The sequence below is a fragment of the Channa argus genome, chromosome 3 (assembly GCF_033026475.1).
Source record: "Channa argus isolate prfri chromosome 3, Channa argus male v1.0, whole genome shotgun sequence".
In the NCBI taxonomy this organism is placed as follows: domain Eukaryota; kingdom Metazoa; phylum Chordata; class Actinopteri; order Anabantiformes; family Channidae; genus Channa; species Channa argus.
The window spans coordinates 22,475,077-22,492,415 of NC_090199.1; the positions used below are offsets into that span (position 1 = coordinate 22,475,077).

Below are 17,339 nucleotides of genomic sequence, written 5' to 3' on the forward strand. Positions count from 1 at the left end.
GATTATTTGAAGGTTTGCATGAAAATATCACAGACTGGGATAAAGTTTTGTTCAATCAAAATGTTCTGAGCGGTTGATTGCGTGTGTTTTAAGGTCAAATCTGAACAACTTGCAGCCACACAGTCCTGATGAACAAGATCAGTGATTCAGACTTAAAATAATAACTACAGAGGTCTTGAGAAACGTAATAAGCATCTTTATTTAGACGGTAAACATAGAAATCGGTGGATTTTAGCAAATTATTACCAACTAATCAATACTCTAGGCTGAAGTAACGTTGGCATGTACTGACCGTTAGAAGGGTTCATTGTACGTTTGTCTGTCGTAGGGCATGCCACCTTGGTAATCGACATGCATCATATTCCCATCCATGCCATCCATGTCTTCTGCATATCTGTAACTCTGGAAACCAGCATCCAGCTCTGCAAGAGTTACATGTGTTTGTATAATTACACACAGGACAAACTGACAATATTCAGATTTTTTGTGTATTTTATATTTTGTACTTGTAGAATTTATTTATTGCCGTCATGATGGTAACAGGCTAGTGGAAATCTGTTTCCACACTTTAGGCACATTTTTGGAACAATGTGATCACAGAGAAAAGTTGATCCTTTTCCTCTGCTCAGAGTAGGAGACACAAAATACCAAGGCCATAAAAGGAGAAAAGAGAAGGAAGGGGGAAAAAAAGATGCAAATGCAGATGCAGGAACTTTAATGGAAGATTAATGGAGAGAAACTCTTTTAGACAGACTTGGGAATAAGGGTAGATGTAAAACAAATAAATTGGGAATAAGTGAAGATGTATAAGAAAAAACCAAACTGCATTAAACAAGTATTATCTTAAAAATAAGCTAAAGGCTGGTGTGAACAAGCCAAGAATCAGGCTCTGAAATTTTAATTTGTGCTTGAACAAATCTTGGGCAAAACTGAACGTTGCTGCTCCACTTAATACAGATTTGCTGTTAACTAGAAAAACTAGTTTCTTTGGTAAATACAGTCTGTAGGCAGCCACAGGGAGGCAACCTTCTAACACATCACTGCATTTTACTCCACCACAGCTGCTCCCTGTGGTGGAGTGACCCAGCACTGAGCAATGTGCTGTATGTGCACATTTCAGCCATAGATACTCACCATCTTGATAGGGTGCCTCCATGGTGACAGTGTTGTGGGCCTACAGAGAGGTCACAAGAGATCAAAGGTCAAATTACCTTTTTAAAGAAAGCCTACTAATAGTTGAATTTAGATATAGATATATATAAAACTTACCATCTCCCAGGCAGCAGGGTCATGTTTGAACAGGGAATGTGTGAGCTCCACAGACACTCTCTTCTTGTAGTCAGAGTTCTTATCCTCAGAGATGCGGAAGAGCACAGCTGCCGCGTAAGTCGCTGAGGAAGGAAAGACCAGAACCCATTTAGTGACACTGAAAATAAACTAACCAACCAACCAACCAGCACAACTACTCATTTAGACAAAGTGTTAAAATAAAATAAAGTGGGTGTGTTAGAAGACCGGAACAAATCTACGTTTTAGACTGGAATGAACTCAAATATACAGTACTACTAATGCAAACAGAACACTTTTCAGTTCCTCTAGGAACTTGAGACATTGCAATCACAATTCAACAAATTCAGCCCTTATGAATTCTACGCAACCTTGGAATTTAAAATGTCATAAAAACATTGCAACATGTGTCACAATGTATTTTAGAAAAGCTGATGTGAAATCAGGCATTTTAGGCAGCGACAATCACAAAAGCATGCAGTATCTAGAGGGAGGGATTTTTAGTATCATCAATAACCAGAGCTAACAGCATAATATCTAGGATTAATCCTGTATACATCCATATACAATATGTGTTACTTTGGTCCTTGTAGTACTTCAGAAAGAAGATATAAAGGCACTTTTATGTTGTGTAAACTCAATGACTTAAACAAGGATTGCTAAAAGTAGTTTCAAAATAATGTTTAGTATAGTTGTGTATAACTTCTAAACTGCTGAATGTGTAACGGTGCAATGTTTTCCTTTAATGTATAAAGGCAAACAGGCCACAATAAGTCAGTGAGTAATGCACATGAAGTAAAGGTCATGTCCAGTGTCCAGTACCTGGAAACTGCACTTACAGTAAGTACAGCACTTGAGCAAATTGACTTGCTTTCCACCTACGATGAAATGCTACATTAGCTAATCACACTGCATTATCTGCGTGTCCTACCAATGCCCTCGTTGTTGGAGTGCAGCAGCTCCATCAGTGGAGCCGACGCTCCCTCGCTGTCAATGAGATCAGCTGATGGTTTGTCCAAGGCCAGCTCACACAGGACACCTGCCGCCACACGCTTTACATTCTCCACTGGAGAGTAGAGCAGCTGCAATAAGGAAGTAAGAACATTAGTAATACAGAAATGAGACACAACAAAGAAGTGTGTGGGGGTCAACTTTCTCCATTACCTGCACAAACAGAGGAATGGTCTGCAGGTTGGCGATCTCGACTCTGTTAACGGGATCTCTGGCCAGAATGTGCAGAGCTCCTGTGCTGCCCTCCACAATCTCCTCCATCCTCACTCCATCCTATAAACGAAGTCAAAACAAAAAAAGAATTAAAATCCACAACCACTAATTTCCATAAACAAACAGTAAATCGATGATCATAAATAAACTTGACACTAGCCAATCATGCACCTGGTATGTCTGCTGAGCCGTTGAGCCAGGTTTCTGAGCATCCTGGTGAGATTTGAGCAGCAGGTTGACCAGACGGGGGATTACTCCTGCATCTCTCAGAGGGGCCTGGTTCTCTGGACACAGGGCCAGGTTACGGATCAGCCCAACCACAGCCTTCAAGGGAGGGAAGAGAGGCAAGGATATCATCTTGACACTGTTCATTGTTACTAGTCAGCAAGTAAAAGAATACTGCCTCAAAACTTTAAGCTTTTCTCTGCATTAATTTATTTTTTCCTGCTCCTGTAAAGTGTACTGTTCCTGTTGCCATATGCAGCTCTTTAAGGCTGACTGACACATTGGTCCTCTATCTGCTACTCTCTTTGTCCATCTGTTGCCTCCCCCCAGACTTCATTTTTAAACCAAACCCATTATCTCTTCTTGGGTTTTGTCCATAGGCCTTAATTTATGTTCTCTCTGGCTAACTCTGTCCAGTCTGCTATGGCCTTCCTGCCAGAGGTTCCTTACATGGGCTTTATTCTTATGTCTCAGTAAGAACATACTCTCATGCCTTCTTCCCCCTACCTTAAGTACAGGCCAGTAGTAGGGCTGGTTGAGCAGCTTGCTGATGGCGGGGATGCCATAGTGTCTCCTCACAGCATTCTGTGCCTCTTCTGCCTGCGAATGGCGTGAAGTCAGGTGGCGCAGAGCACAAACTGCAGGTTCAGTCACATCCTCCTTCTCACCGGCACGCAAAATGGCGTGGATCAGTGACTCAACGCCATTGTTCTGAGTGACCAGAGATTTATTATGGGCATTGTTGCATGTGAGATTAGACAGGATGCCGGTGGAGCAAGTGAGCATGTTGATATCATCTGAACTGAGCAGTCCGACTAGAACCTGCAGCAGGCTGTCCATACCCTCCTGGGAAAGAGAAGAGAGTGATTTCAGGCAGTTTAATTGCATTAGGGGTTATGAGAAATAGAAAGGTTTACAAGTCAAAAAGAGGAAAAAATAAAGAAATGTAAACGTGGACACAGACCTGCTTGGTGGCAGCATCAGACAGGTTCCTGAGGGTCCACAGGCAATTTTGCATCAAACGCTGAGTTGAGCCTGTGAGGTGTTTACCTAAAGCCTGCATCCCACCTGCAGAGAACAAAAATGGTAAACGTCTCAGCAACATCTAATAAAATTTCCTGTCATGTGGTTCAGTATTGATAAGAAGCCAGCAGCCACAATTCAGGTGGGGGGGAAAAAAAAAAAAAAAAAAAAAGGTGACACACCTGTATGACTTACTTTGTGCACACACAGGTGTGTGCTGACACAAAACATATATTACATACCAGCCTCTACAATGGCAGGTTTGTTGCTGGGGCACACTGAGAGGACTTTGAGAACACGGCTTGTGGTCCACAGCAGCTTCTCATAGTTGTAGTTTCTCATGATGTGAACTAGACCTTCAGGGCCCCCGTTGGCAAGGATGATCAGCTGCGAAACAGTGGAACTATCTGAGTATGTGTAGGAACCCAAAGGGCAGAATGAAATTACCTTTTAAACAACTTTGTAAACTATTGGTAAAAGGGCTCCTTTTACCAATAGTTTACAAAGTTCTAGTTTCAACAAAGCAATGACCTGTCCAGGACACCAGTCAATCCTAAATCCTCATTTGACTACTCTCACTAAATCACCACACCTATAGCCTCACTGTGCCAGAACACTGTACACAGGCAACACCCAAAACAAAACACATGTACACACAAGCACCACAACTTTGCGACTCTCATGTTACAGTATTTAGCTGCTATGATATGTACCTGTCATTTTAACACACACACACACACACACACACACACACACACACACACCTTGCTCTCCTGGTTGCCATACGACAGCAGCTGCAGACAGTCTGTGGTGATGGCCAGGAACTTGGGATTGCTCTTCTTCAACAAGGGAACCATCCTCTGGAGGCCGTCGGCCAGACGCACAGCCATCTTAGCACCCTCCTGGTGCAGCAGCAGGTTGTGGAGTGTGGTAATGGCGTAGAAGAGCACAGACTCCATGGGAGAGCTGACAAGGAGAAACAGGTAGGTTAATGCAGATCACAAAATAACCGCAATTGCCAGGCACAAAAGGAAGAAAATGCATCACTCTAAGTACTCACTGTTAAGCATCTTCACACATTATTTTATTATTTTTTTTTTATATTCTTTTCTATTTACCAGCTAGTTGGTTCTAGTTTAATTAATGTGCTTTATTCACTTTCTCTTAAGATTGCAATTTTCTACAGTTCCCAGAACGCAAGTTGACGCACTTCAGAAAATGTGAATAAACTGAACTTATAGTGGGAGGAACAAAAGGTCACCAGCAAGTTTTGCTAAAAGGTGTTTTCTAAAACTCTTTCAGATTTCAGACTATTTCCTGTTGAGCATTCACTATATTAAAGACAATATATTTCAACATACACACCTAACTGAATATAAAAACTTACACTATAATCTGTATATTGTTCTGTGTCTGGCAGTACCTGAGCATACGGACTAGAGCAGGGATGCCCCCAGACTTGAAGATGGAGAGCAAGCCCTCTCTCTGGTGGGACAGGTTGTGGAGGATACTGGCTGTGGCCCGTGCGGTCTCCATGTCGCTTGTGTTCTGCATGGCCCGCACCACCGCTGCCACCATCTGAGGGGACTGCATCAGCGCACGGCGCGATGCCTCTTTGCGTGTAAGTTGGTTGACGATCTGTGCTGCCTTGTTAACTACCATCTGGTGAGAGATGGATGGAAAAAAGGTGTAAGAACTGTTAAAAGGTAGAGATGAGACTGCAAATGGCTACCTGGGTTTTTTAAATGGTGCTTCTGTTATAAAGTGCGATTTACATATAGGAGTGAAACAAAAAACCTTGACTGTATATTAAACCTATTTCTCAACTTCAACAGGGGCATAAAATAAATAAAAACAACAGATCTGAGAACATGAAGCACTTAACAGTTAATAGATTGTTAAAGCTGTAGTTCATATTTCTACATCTTGAAAGTAAACCTTTTATTTTTCTTGCAGAGACTGAGAAGACCAACACGTCTGATATCTTGGTGGTAAATATAAAGCTGCTTTGCTTGGTTTATTATAAAGGCCGGTGATGTTACTTCCTCAAATCTTGCCATTATTCCGTCTGCAAATAATGTGTCATTTTAGACTTCAGTTCATTTCACATGTAAACCATAGATTTATAACGTTTTAATCAGTAACCTTCAGAGATGTTAGTTACTACATTTCCTAATCTTTGGGCAGAGCCAGGTCATCTGTGTTCCCCTGCTTCCAGTCTTCATGCTAAGCTACACCAACCAGCTGCTGACTGTAGCCATACAGACATGAGAGTGGTTTTAATCTTGTTTTTTACTGATCAGTAAAAATGCAAATAAGACTATGTATGTATGTCCAAAAATGCTGACACTTATTTTATTTTCTGTCAACTGGATAATTCTTTCACTACTATACTACTACTGTATACATGATTTGATATAAAGAAATACACTAAGCTGGTATATTTTTATTAGGACGTCAGATTTGCTAATCATTATTAAGTGTAGCAGATGAAAATAAATCTCTATACATCCAAAAAGGGCATGTTTGCCCAAAATACTGTGTGTGTGTGTGATTCCGCGTTCCTCACCGGGTCTTCATCATTGAGCAGTTTGGTGAGCTCAGGCACAGCACGTGTGGCCAGCTCAGCATCGTCCTGGTAGTTGATCAGATGGATAATGGCTGTCTTGAGCATTTGGGAGGGCTCAGCCAACCGCTGGACATTGGTCATCTGGGACGGGTCTGTTTGAGTAGACAAGATGGTGGTTCCTTCCTCCAGTGTCTCTGGGAACATGGCAGCCCGAACCCGCTGTGCTCTGGTCATAGTATACTGGGTATCCAAGTCTATGGAGGAGTGAGATAATATAATAAAACAGACTCGACTATAGTGCTGCATACATAACGGCTGGATTGAGCCCTGCTTGATGTCTTACCAGGCTCCTCCCTTGTGACAGTGGTGGTCATGGTGTAGTGCTTGGAGGTGACGTAGTCTCCGTCATCATCTCTGACTGTGGTAGCTCCAGACTGGATGCCGGAGTCTAAACCATACATGGTTTGCTGCCACTCTGCCACCTTCACCAAGCCACTATCTGACACTGCCATGCGCGAAGACAGGAACAGTTAGACAGCAGCAGTGTTGGGAAAAAGTTCACAAATGTAAAAAATACAGAGTGAGATTTCTGAAGTTAATAGGGTACCCTAAATATTTTTATTCTAATTTTAAAATATTATAGTATATTTTGTGATTATAAGCAAAACACAGCTTGACAGTGGAGGTGTGCTTCACTTCTACACCACACACACGTTTATAAAAATACCCTTTAGCTATACGATAGGGAAGTGACACAACAATACATGGACGTTCTAAAGGTTATCATCAAACTGTTCCTATTCTTTAAAAGTAATGTAGAAAAAGCTTATACAGTACTTACATTATACATTGAACAAAAAAAAAAAAGCAGGATTTTATTAAAATCTATTTTATGGAGAAGGAGTAAGAGAAAAGAAATTGAATAACCTACTTTGCATTGCCATCCTTGTCTCACGGAATCAAAACAACAATGGAGCAAACCTAAAAAAACAAACAAATAAAAATAAATAAAACACAATCACATTTGTTTAAAACTATGAATGATGATACACTTCATGCCTTATTTTTGTTAATGAATAAATATTCCAGCTAAGTCTCAGTCCTTTTAGGCAGGGCTGTCATTCATTATTTATATGCCATCCGAGTGTCACAGCTCACAAAACAACACCACCCCCCACCCCTGAAGTCATGCACCCTGACCTGAAAATGACAATGCAGAGCTACAGCAGAAACTCACAAGAGACAGAGGGTAAAGACAGCTGTAAGTTGGGAATGCTAGCCAGCCCAAATTTCACCTCGGGCCTCCACCCATATAGCCGTGGGAGCAGCCTGCTTCTGATGTACTGCAATTAAGAACCTGCTTGTCAGGTTTTAACTGTGCAGGAGGAGTGTTTATGTATGTGCAGTCAGTGAGCATATCGTTCATCACACAAGAGCCAAAACCACAGAGAAAATACGTGTAACTTCATTTTAACTTTTTGGAAATACTGTGAAATACTACTACCGACCATGTAATGCACATCCTTGGCTGCTTGGTCTTGTTAAATGCATTTTTAGTAATCTGGCATTCTTAGGCATGTCCTGTGTTTGTATGTAACTATGCTTCGGTTTGCGTAACCACCATGGTACTTGTTGGTGCATGTTTGTTCTACACCTCCTTCATCATTTGGTGTTTTAAATCATTCTTCAGGCTACACTGACTCAGGAACTCACAGTAACATAATGTTTTAACACAGACAAAGTTATATTATAATGCACCTCACAGTTAAATACATGCACCTCTGTGCATTAATCTCAAAACTGGTTTGTACATGTGAATCCAAGACATTAGTACAGAACAATAAGCTAAATGCATGGATGCTTTCTATCTCCACATTTCAACAGTTTGAATGTCACCCCACCACAGGCATCCTCCTAGGGGAAAAAATCTGCATTTATAATAGCTGCCTGCCAATGCATGTGGCTGATTGACTGATAGTACAATGCAGTCACTGTGACGCAAGTGTTTTCAGATGTTTGACTGTTACTGACAGGATTCATTGCTGAGCACATTGAATGTGCACTGTGATTTCTGTTTGTGTACTTTTTAAAAGCGTGTTTAGGGATTTCTGGAGGTACTACAGATGCATTTGAAATGCTGTTAGACTATGTTTGGCAAAATCAACTAACAAATAACTTCATTTGACAATAGAAAAACTGTTCCATCCTTGAAGTCCTTTTGTGAGCTTTAACCAGCTGTCGGACGGTTTGATTCCAAGCAATAAGCAACTGGGCTTATCTTCTGTCTGTACTACCAATAAAGCAAGCCAGGGCTAAAAGGCCAGGATATTACAATGCTGTGTTGGCACAAAATGAGCTATAAACACCTTCATCTGAGCTTACATTAAACTTCTCAGAGCAAATTCATACTGGCACAACTTAAAATGTTGCGCTGTAATCAGACTTGATCAGTGGGCTTGGAATGTAGGAATGTGTGCAAAGATAAACTGCCTTGTCCCTCTGCCTTGCACTGGAGCTGCTCAAGATGTACACTCCCTCATTTTTGCCCCCTGGCTTTGCATATGGATGTGTTGTGTGTTGTTCCAGTCTCTTAGCCTGCCCAGCCTTCTTTTCCTCCCCCAGGTGTCACACAGTGTACTGGTGTGTTTATGGGTGTATTACTTTTCAAGGGGCTTTGTTTTGTATGACTTTTTGTATGAAGCGAAAACTGACAACGACGTGTGTGCAACAGCAAATCTGTGCATGTTCCTCATTAATTTGTTCTAATCATCGATTTTCTCTCCGTGACATTTTGGTGGACTACAAAGAAGGTAAAAGTCCCCACATATTTCTTCTTGGCCTGCATGTGTTATTTACTGCCCTTGTTTAAAATATGTTCTGCTGAAGCCCGTGTTTCTGTAAAGTCCCAACATGTCTTTTTACCTTGCTTTTACTCTCAAGGGGAACAGCAGCACTGAATTTCAGCTGTTGTCAGTCTGGCATAAGATCCTGCAGGACCAGGCCCCAAAAGAGAGTCTGTACATGCAGCTACATGCCACTTTACAAGCAATGCTCTAATGACTCATGAGGCAACAGTCAGAACCTTATCTGGCAATAACTGTGGATTCCTACTTTTCTAACTAAAAGAAAAGGTGTGGTTTCTTTTTAAACCATGCACGATGACTTTCTCATCATGATGGGGAGTGCCTACTGGTACTTAATCTATTCATCAATGGGAATAAATGTAAGAGCCTGAGGTTTAAGTTATTTGTTTCCCAAAGCCTTTAAAATTAATGTTTTTACATTTACATACAGGCTACAAACACAACAAAGTACAGGCACAACTGATCTAAAACTAGAGAAAGTACAATGTCTACACAGAATTCTACAGTTCTCTATAAATCAGAGGCAGTGTTTGTGTAGTCTTTGTCTTCCTGGGCGAGGTAGTGGAGTCAGCCAAGTATTGCAATGCTGCGACACACCCCGGATATCACCTAGGTAACAGAAACTCTGCCCAGGCACTGTAGTGTGGGGGTTTTATCTGCTGACCCATCGGATGTTTGAAACTGTTCTCACATGTTTACTGACAAGGGTTTTCCTCTTGTTCCCTCCCTCTTGGTTTGTCTTATTATGACCCCCCACCACCCCCGACCATCCACCTCTCAAATAAACAAACAAAGAAAAAAAAGAATCCACAAAGTTTAAGACTATTTACAGAAAAAAACAACTGAGCTGAACCTTTACTTGGTACATATTGGTGGTAGTAAAACAGAGTAAAAAGACTTATCTGATGATCCTTCCCCCTTTGCTTAGTGCTGATAAAAAGCAGTTGGCTACACTGTCCCATTGACTGGACTTTGCCCTTGCTCAGTTAATGACTGATGCATGTTTTCATTCTCACTAGACCCTGCTCTTTCATTGTCATCTCTATTACCATTTACTGTATTCACCTACGTAAAACAGTAAAATGGAAGTTACACTTTTTTCTCACGAAAACGTCTCCAACCCATCACCTCCCACTATCTTGTTAAGCAACACCCTCTGTGGATGACTTCTTACAAAAGAAAAGTTGCACAGTAAAACCAGGAATGCGTGTCAGTAAAAGCTGCCAAAACAAAACCATGGATGCACCCAATACTGAAATGCTAGTGTGACATTCCTCACTATCATAATATATTCAATCTGTCCTATGTCCAATCATAAATGTTGTGCTGTGTGGGTAAACAAAATCAAACCATTCTAAAATTAACTTATTTATTCAGACACAAGCCACTGAAACATACAGATACAATTAGTGTGTGGCTACTGTAACAGTGGATGAATAAACATTCTCAGTCATGAGAACAGATTCACCATCATGTCCCCCCACAAACTCATCAGACAGGGAGTGTCTCTTCAGCAGTGACAACCTCTCAACCAGGGTGTGGCACAGTATGTGAGAGTGTATGAGGAACATGGGTGAGGCTGATTACACCCAGAGAACAGCTAGAGGGCCTAAACTGTAGATATGACACTGTATTCTGCTTAGAGTGTCCTCCTCATAATTAAAAAGTTATGTAGCTGAAACTGCATATAGTTAGGAAAAACATTCCAGGAGGCCTAAGCTGGCCTAAGCTCTTCTTTTTATCACAGCAGGAATGAATCAGGTCAGGGAAGAGGCCCAGGGGGCTGGAGATCAGCTGTGGTCGTACTCCAGAGTGGCTCCTAACATACATTACAGTGTCTGCAGTGATTTATTATTTAGCCTTATGCAGAGGGGCAGGGACGTACATGACTTTTTACCAGACTTTTTGTGTACGCTAAACTTTTATACATCTGCTTCAAAAGAATAATCTTTTAGAAATTAGGATTACATTTAAAGCAACAGTTTGCCATTTTGCCAAAAAAGAAAAAGAAAAGGAAAGAAAAAGAAAAAAAAAAAGGCACCACTTTCATGCCTGTATGCTTTATACAATGCTCCAGCCAGTTAGCTTAGATTAGAGTAAAATGAAAGTCTGGCTCTGTTTTTATAGGTAACAGAACGAACCTCTTGATCTCACTAATTAAACAAAACATATCTTGTTTAATCCGCACAAAATAGGTACAAAATGTCCCCCTGTAAAACTACAGCCTTTTGTTTTTACACTGAGCCAATCTTCTTCCTGGCTGCAGTTTCATATGTATTGTACATACATGAGTATATTATGAATCATCTCACTCTTCTCAAGATAGTGAGTGGGCCAATTTCCTAGTATTATTCCTTTCATTCACTTGACTGCAGCAAGAATGTATAATTTGCTATCAAAGTTGCCATGCTTATCAAAACATTACAGGTTTCTTGTAGAAACACAACCTCATCTGATGGTTTGTGATTTCTTACATGTTTGCTGATGTCACCTTTAGACTGACATAAATAAAGCAAATTATGTTACCACACATCTAGAAAGCTTTCTCCACCATCCGCATGGATCAACCATTTGACATGTAGGCTACTCCTCATTTGCAGATCCCAACCACCCACCTTGTCATATAGGTCTCTTGACAAGCAGCCATCACATCTCTAACTAGAAACTGTTTCCCAGATGACTTTAACACAACACATTGCACTTGCACAGCCTAATCATCCTGGCCATTGCAGCCAGCTGAGCCTTCAGAGCTCAGGCTGTAGTTGACATTGAGATCTTTGCATCTTTTCTTCAGCAGTCCAACTGGGAAACAGCTTAACACTACCATTGACCTTCCTGGTCACCTCCCAACACATACACGCACACACACACACACACACACACACACACACACACACACACACACACACACGCGCATGTACAACAATAGCCGTTATGGTTCTGTAATAATAGGCAGCACTGGATAGCGGTTCATTATAAATCAATAGGAGAGGATGTGCAGTGGTGCACAGCTAATGGATTTATTGTGGTGGGTGACAGGAAGTGGTGGTCAACATTATCTGACTCACCAACACAGCTGTGCTGTCTGATGAGCGAGGAGAAATTTGAAGGAGAGCTTTCATAACTTTATGTGCAAGACTATAGTGCCAAACGACTGTCTGCTCTTTAAGGTCATGTGGTAGGTTGAGAAAAGTCAGATTAACAGCTTGAAGTCCACATTTTTGCTAGAGCACTCAGCAAATGGGAAAAAGACAGTAGAGAGAGTGTGTGTGCACGCATGTATTTGTCAATTGACTGTAACAGGCAGTTGATAAAATCCAGACCATTGCATCGTGGCCATGCCAAAAGCCCACAGAGAAAGAACAGACAATGAGATACGGCTGGTGTGCACTTGTGCAACACATAAACTGAATTTGTATAAATGTGGCAGATCGAGCACAGCATGCTCCCCTTCCCTGCATGATCTGGAAGCATGCCCGAAAACACAGTCAGCCACAGCCAATGAATAAAATAAGCAGCAGAATGGATAATGGCCCCTGGATCTGTCAGTTAATTCAGTGCAGCTACATAAATTAGTAGAATTAAGCCTGTGGAATATAGTACTGTACTGTAAGTTGGTGTGTAGCTGTTTACTCCCTGTGGGATCACACTGTGAATCAAAGGAAATGTGAGCTGTCTCGGAGGAGGTGGCTGAGTGCAGAGCGGGATAGAGTTGCACAAAGCTGATAAAGAAGCAGGGAATGAGTAAAAAGGGGTGTATCCTCTGCAGCAATAAACCCTCATTTGCAAATATCACTTGGCAACAAAGTTCACAAAATGCTTCGCCATGTATCAGATGGTGTGGGAGGAACAGAAATATGTCCAAAGACTGTCTCCTGTACTGTGCAAACAATAAATCATAAAAGTTTGGAAATCAAATGGCTAGATTCCATTTCACTTTATTTTTTTTCTCCCTTATTTGAAAAACTAAATCCCGTGTCAATGTTTGATTCCCAGTTAACAGGTTTTTCGCTGTGGTGTTTTTAGTTCCCTGATTCTGTCTTTGGACATACAATAAGTTGGATGTGCCCGCTTCGTGTTGTCTGGTCGACAGAGGAAGGAAGACGATGAACTAAGTCTCTGATATGGCACAGAGAGCTCCTGTGTTACTTTGTTTGGGATAGTGAGGAAAAGAGTAGCCGCATTGTCCCACTGACTGCTGTCACAGAGGAAAGGAAGCCTAGTTTCAAGTATCCCCACTGGATGCCACTAAAAAGGCTGCAACACATCAAGATGGCTCTGTGTGTTCACAAGCCAAGTTTGGTGGCCAACACTGCATCCCTGGAAAGCCCTGTTTAAAAGTCCAGAGGGGAGTTTTTATTCTTGAACTACCACTGCTACGCATCGGTGTGCAGCTGAGCACTGAGGCGATGTGACAGATGATTAATTTTTCAGAGAGATTAGAGGCATGAGGGAGCAGAGGAAAAAAGTCTAAAGGGACCCTGAAGAATAGAGCTGAAAGTTCAGCTGACAAGTCTCAAGTTTTTTCCCCCGTATGGAAACCTCAATGCAAAGCCAAAAGAAGAATAAAATTTCAATTTTCAAGGGTTAAAGCTACCATTATTAAAAATGTAGTTACTCTGACAGTCATGTCATTTGTTTTATAGATGGTTGTTGTCAGATGGAAACCCTTAAATGTTTAAGAAGGAAAGTAAAAGGAAGGAAAAGCGGTTTTGATTTTCTTTTCAGTTTACCCTTTGTTTTGTTAGGGATTCTCAGGTCCAAGGGTTGCGCAACTTTCTCTCAAACATTAGAGCATAATTTCTCTCAGTTAATCTTGCATATCGTCACTGTTGAAAGAGAACTTTTTACTGAGATGTTCTGTATCTAACAAGTTATGCTTTCCTGATTATTTACTTTCTGTTTCAACCGCACCCTTGCTGTCCTTGCTTTCCCCAATCTCTCATAGATGTGCCATTAAGGGACTGAGATGAGGAGGACAAGGAAAACAGACACACAAGGACTCAGAGTCACTACGCTGAGAAGCAGAGCTCAGCCAAAAGCATCTAACTGTGAAAACTTTGTCTTTTGTAAGTAAGTGCTGGAATGTACTTCACTTCGTCCCTGCTGGGATACGTCACCAGTAATGAAAAAATTATCAGCAGTAATGTATTCATGAAGAAAACAGTCAGCTCCAACTATTCCTAGCATGCTGTCAGACTGATGCGTGGGTGCTCTGGACAGTACTTTGATGGGAGTTGACTCAAAGTGACCGGCCAGGAGGCTTTTAAACGGCTAGTGATAAAAAACAAAACAAAAAAAATAATTTTTACATTCCAAGTATAGGAGACGATTTCTTATCCTGCTTTGATCCAAGAGAACTGTCAAAGGTGAATAAATAATTTCAGTAACTATCAGACATTAGTTTTAATTGGTTAGTGTCAGCATTATACCACAGTGCACGCCTAAGTGCTTTTAATTCTATGTTTTTTTCAGTGACAGCAAAAAATAAACAAATAAAAATTGCACGAATAAATGTTTTTTAGATCGCTCTCCCAATTACTGTATTCACCCTAAACATTAAAGCTAAACACATCCATTTTAAAACTGAAATAACAACTGACTTCTTGCTGGTCAAACATAATAATGAATCAAACACTGGGTGTATGGAGGCTGCCAAGTCAGCTGTGTCCCAATAAAGAATGAAGAAGCCTGTGGATGTTGTACATTTCGGTGCCTTCATTGTGACTTTAACCACAAAGACCCCTATGTCACTGATTGGAAACTTTATCTCTCTGCATCCATTTCTCCATGGGAACAGTAAAACACAGAGGCAGGGTGATACTGCAGAGACAGAGCAGGTCACACGATGCGCAAACTGAGTAGTTGTAACTAAACCCCTTGAAAGTTCTCAGCCAGGCACTACTGGACAGATGAGGTATAACAGCGAATCCATGGAAAACTAAATAATTTGAAGTAAATTAAGAGGTTAGGACATGTGCCATACAGTAATCCCCTCTGCAAACTGTAGACCTATTTATAAACTGAAGGATCTCCTGGCCCCTTGCTCTGCTAATGTAGGACAGTATCAGGGAATTAAGCAGGACGGGGGAGTGCTGGTGGGGATTATCACCATGTCACCACAGCTGTAGCTGCAAAATCTACGGGAACAGGCAGACAGGAACAGCTTTCCAACCAGGGGGTCGTCTGCCGCTGCACTACTTGATGACACGGGGCAAGCTCAGCGAGGCCTGACTAACCTGACACACATCCACCCACCTCAACTACACTCATACGAGGAGGATGCCATTTGTCATGCCTCATAATGGGGTAACTCACTGATAATTCATACAAAAGAACAACAGGCAAATTGCTTTTGTATTTAATGACCGTGAGGCTCCGTTATGAAGAAAAGCCGTTTAACTTCTAATTCCGATGTGAACGTCAGCCCTGACTTTAATAGACATTAAAGTTGGCGACTGCAATCGCATAAGATAGAAGTGATTTTAGCTAGATGCTGATTTCAGGGGATTTTTAAAAATAAAATCCCGTCAAAGAAAGTTGTCCTCAAGAAGGAGGGGCTGTACTGTCAGTTTTGTTCAGAGCATCTGCTAAGGTTATTACATCATGGGAGATTTGGAAACACCTGGAGACATCATTGGTGGCATCAACAGCAGGGTGGGAGTGGATGGGAGCTACAGTAACCCAACACAAATATGGTGCTATGATGAAATAATTACTGGCTTACTCTACAGATGTGCGTCAACAAGATTGTACAACCCCCCTACACACACGCAAAATTACCTCATTGTATAAATCACTGATTGTTGTTGGTCTATAAGACGTCAGAAACCGTTAAATAATTTAAAGCCTTCATATTTTCAACTTTATTTTCACGAGGACTGAGAAAAACCGCAGTGTTTAAAGGGAGGGCAAAGTCTCACGACTGGCACTTTTGCTTAAATGACAATTAGGATAAGTTCCATTTCAGTTTGTCATCAATATGTTCTGCGCTACATTATCACTCAGCAAATTCTTCCTTGCTTATCTTTATGACATATTCATTAAGTGTATGGTAATAACTTTCGCCTCACCTGCCTCCCTCGCAAGCGCTCACACAAATGTTCCCCGCCGGCGTGAGCTCGCTCGCGCGCGCGCGCGCGCACACACACACACACACACACACACACACTAGGCTACTAATGACACTGTTCGACTCTATTGACAGGTGACGTCTAGTTGAAAGATCGAAACTGTCATTAAACGTCGCTCCAGACCGGCACAAAAAGCTCCGTGAGCTGCTGGCAACACAAAAGGTCAGTCCAGGGTAAGACAGCAAACTTTTGTGCCCTACACAGCTCTCGCTTCATTCCCCAAAAACAGCGGCCAGTTTGAGGCATGCGGAAATGTGTTCCCAAATACACGGCTGCATTTTTGCAAATAATGTAGGAAAAAGACGAAAAGTAACAAAAATACGAGGCCTCACAAACACTCCCACTTCAGCAGGAAACAGGACAGAAATTATCTTTACGCAAAACGTTGAGACAAGACAACACGTCACTAACAAAGGCGCTGTGACCAGGTTCAAAACTGTGGGAAAAAGTGAACAAACATCCAGTGAAACGTACCTGTCGAAACACGCTGAAGCCTTTGGGATTTTTCCAGGTTAGTGCTGTATTTATTTTTCCCCCCTCGGGAAACTTCTCTGAATTTCTCCCTGTTTCTCTCCACTCTCTCTGTGACCGCTGCTGCTGCTGCTGCTGACCGACAGTCCTCTGAACAAAACTGAGTCAAAGAAGCGTCACCTCAGCCCCAGACTCCGCCTCCCTCACCCAGTCACCCCGACCCCACCCTGCAGCAGCTCCGAGAGGTGGGAGACGCGTCAACGCTTGTTTCTTTGTTGGGAGCTGTGGTCCCCCCCCCAAAAAAGTAAATGACAATTTCTTTGTTTGTTTGTTTTCTTTTTTGTAATGTTTCTTTAAACAAGACCACAACTACGTTTAAACTACCACCTTAGATTATTTCATATTAAAAGAGAGATTTATTTATCCTACATGTGTAAACATGTCATTTATCAGCCAGATGATCGGAAGCTTTCTCACAGTGCAAAGCTTTCCTCAGAAGTAACGTTGACAACAGTACAACTGTGAAGTACTACAATAACCTTT

General features: G+C 41.6%; 1 protein-coding gene across 1 annotated transcript in view; it reads right to left on the reverse strand.

Annotated features, from left to right (window-relative positions):
- jupa (junction plakoglobin a) overlaps positions 1–16,957 on the reverse strand; it is an 18,454-nt gene extending 1,497 nt beyond the window's left edge. Inside the window, exons 1-15 of the mRNA XM_067498015.1 lie at positions 16,800–16,957; positions 7,260–7,309; positions 6,672–6,833; positions 6,329–6,582; positions 5,183–5,421; positions 4,524–4,725; positions 4,002–4,146; positions 3,701–3,804; positions 3,244–3,582; positions 2,683–2,835; positions 2,452–2,571; positions 2,219–2,369; positions 1,270–1,391; positions 1,135–1,174; positions 293–422 (exon numbers count right to left, since the gene is read on the reverse strand). Of these exons, the coding sequence (XP_067354116.1) occupies positions 295–422; positions 1,135–1,174; positions 1,270–1,391; positions 2,219–2,369; positions 2,452–2,571; positions 2,683–2,835; positions 3,244–3,582; positions 3,701–3,804; positions 4,002–4,146; positions 4,524–4,725; positions 5,183–5,421; positions 6,329–6,582; positions 6,672–6,833; positions 7,260–7,272 (2,172 nt within the window). The 5' untranslated portion in view covers positions 7,273–7,309; positions 16,800–16,957 and the 3' untranslated portion in view covers positions 293–294. The remainder of the gene's footprint in view (positions 1–292; positions 423–1,134; positions 1,175–1,269; positions 1,392–2,218; positions 2,370–2,451; positions 2,572–2,682; positions 2,836–3,243; positions 3,583–3,700; positions 3,805–4,001; positions 4,147–4,523; positions 4,726–5,182; positions 5,422–6,328; positions 6,583–6,671; positions 6,834–7,259; positions 7,310–16,799) is intronic.
- Positions 16,958–17,339: the final 382 nt, after the last annotated feature.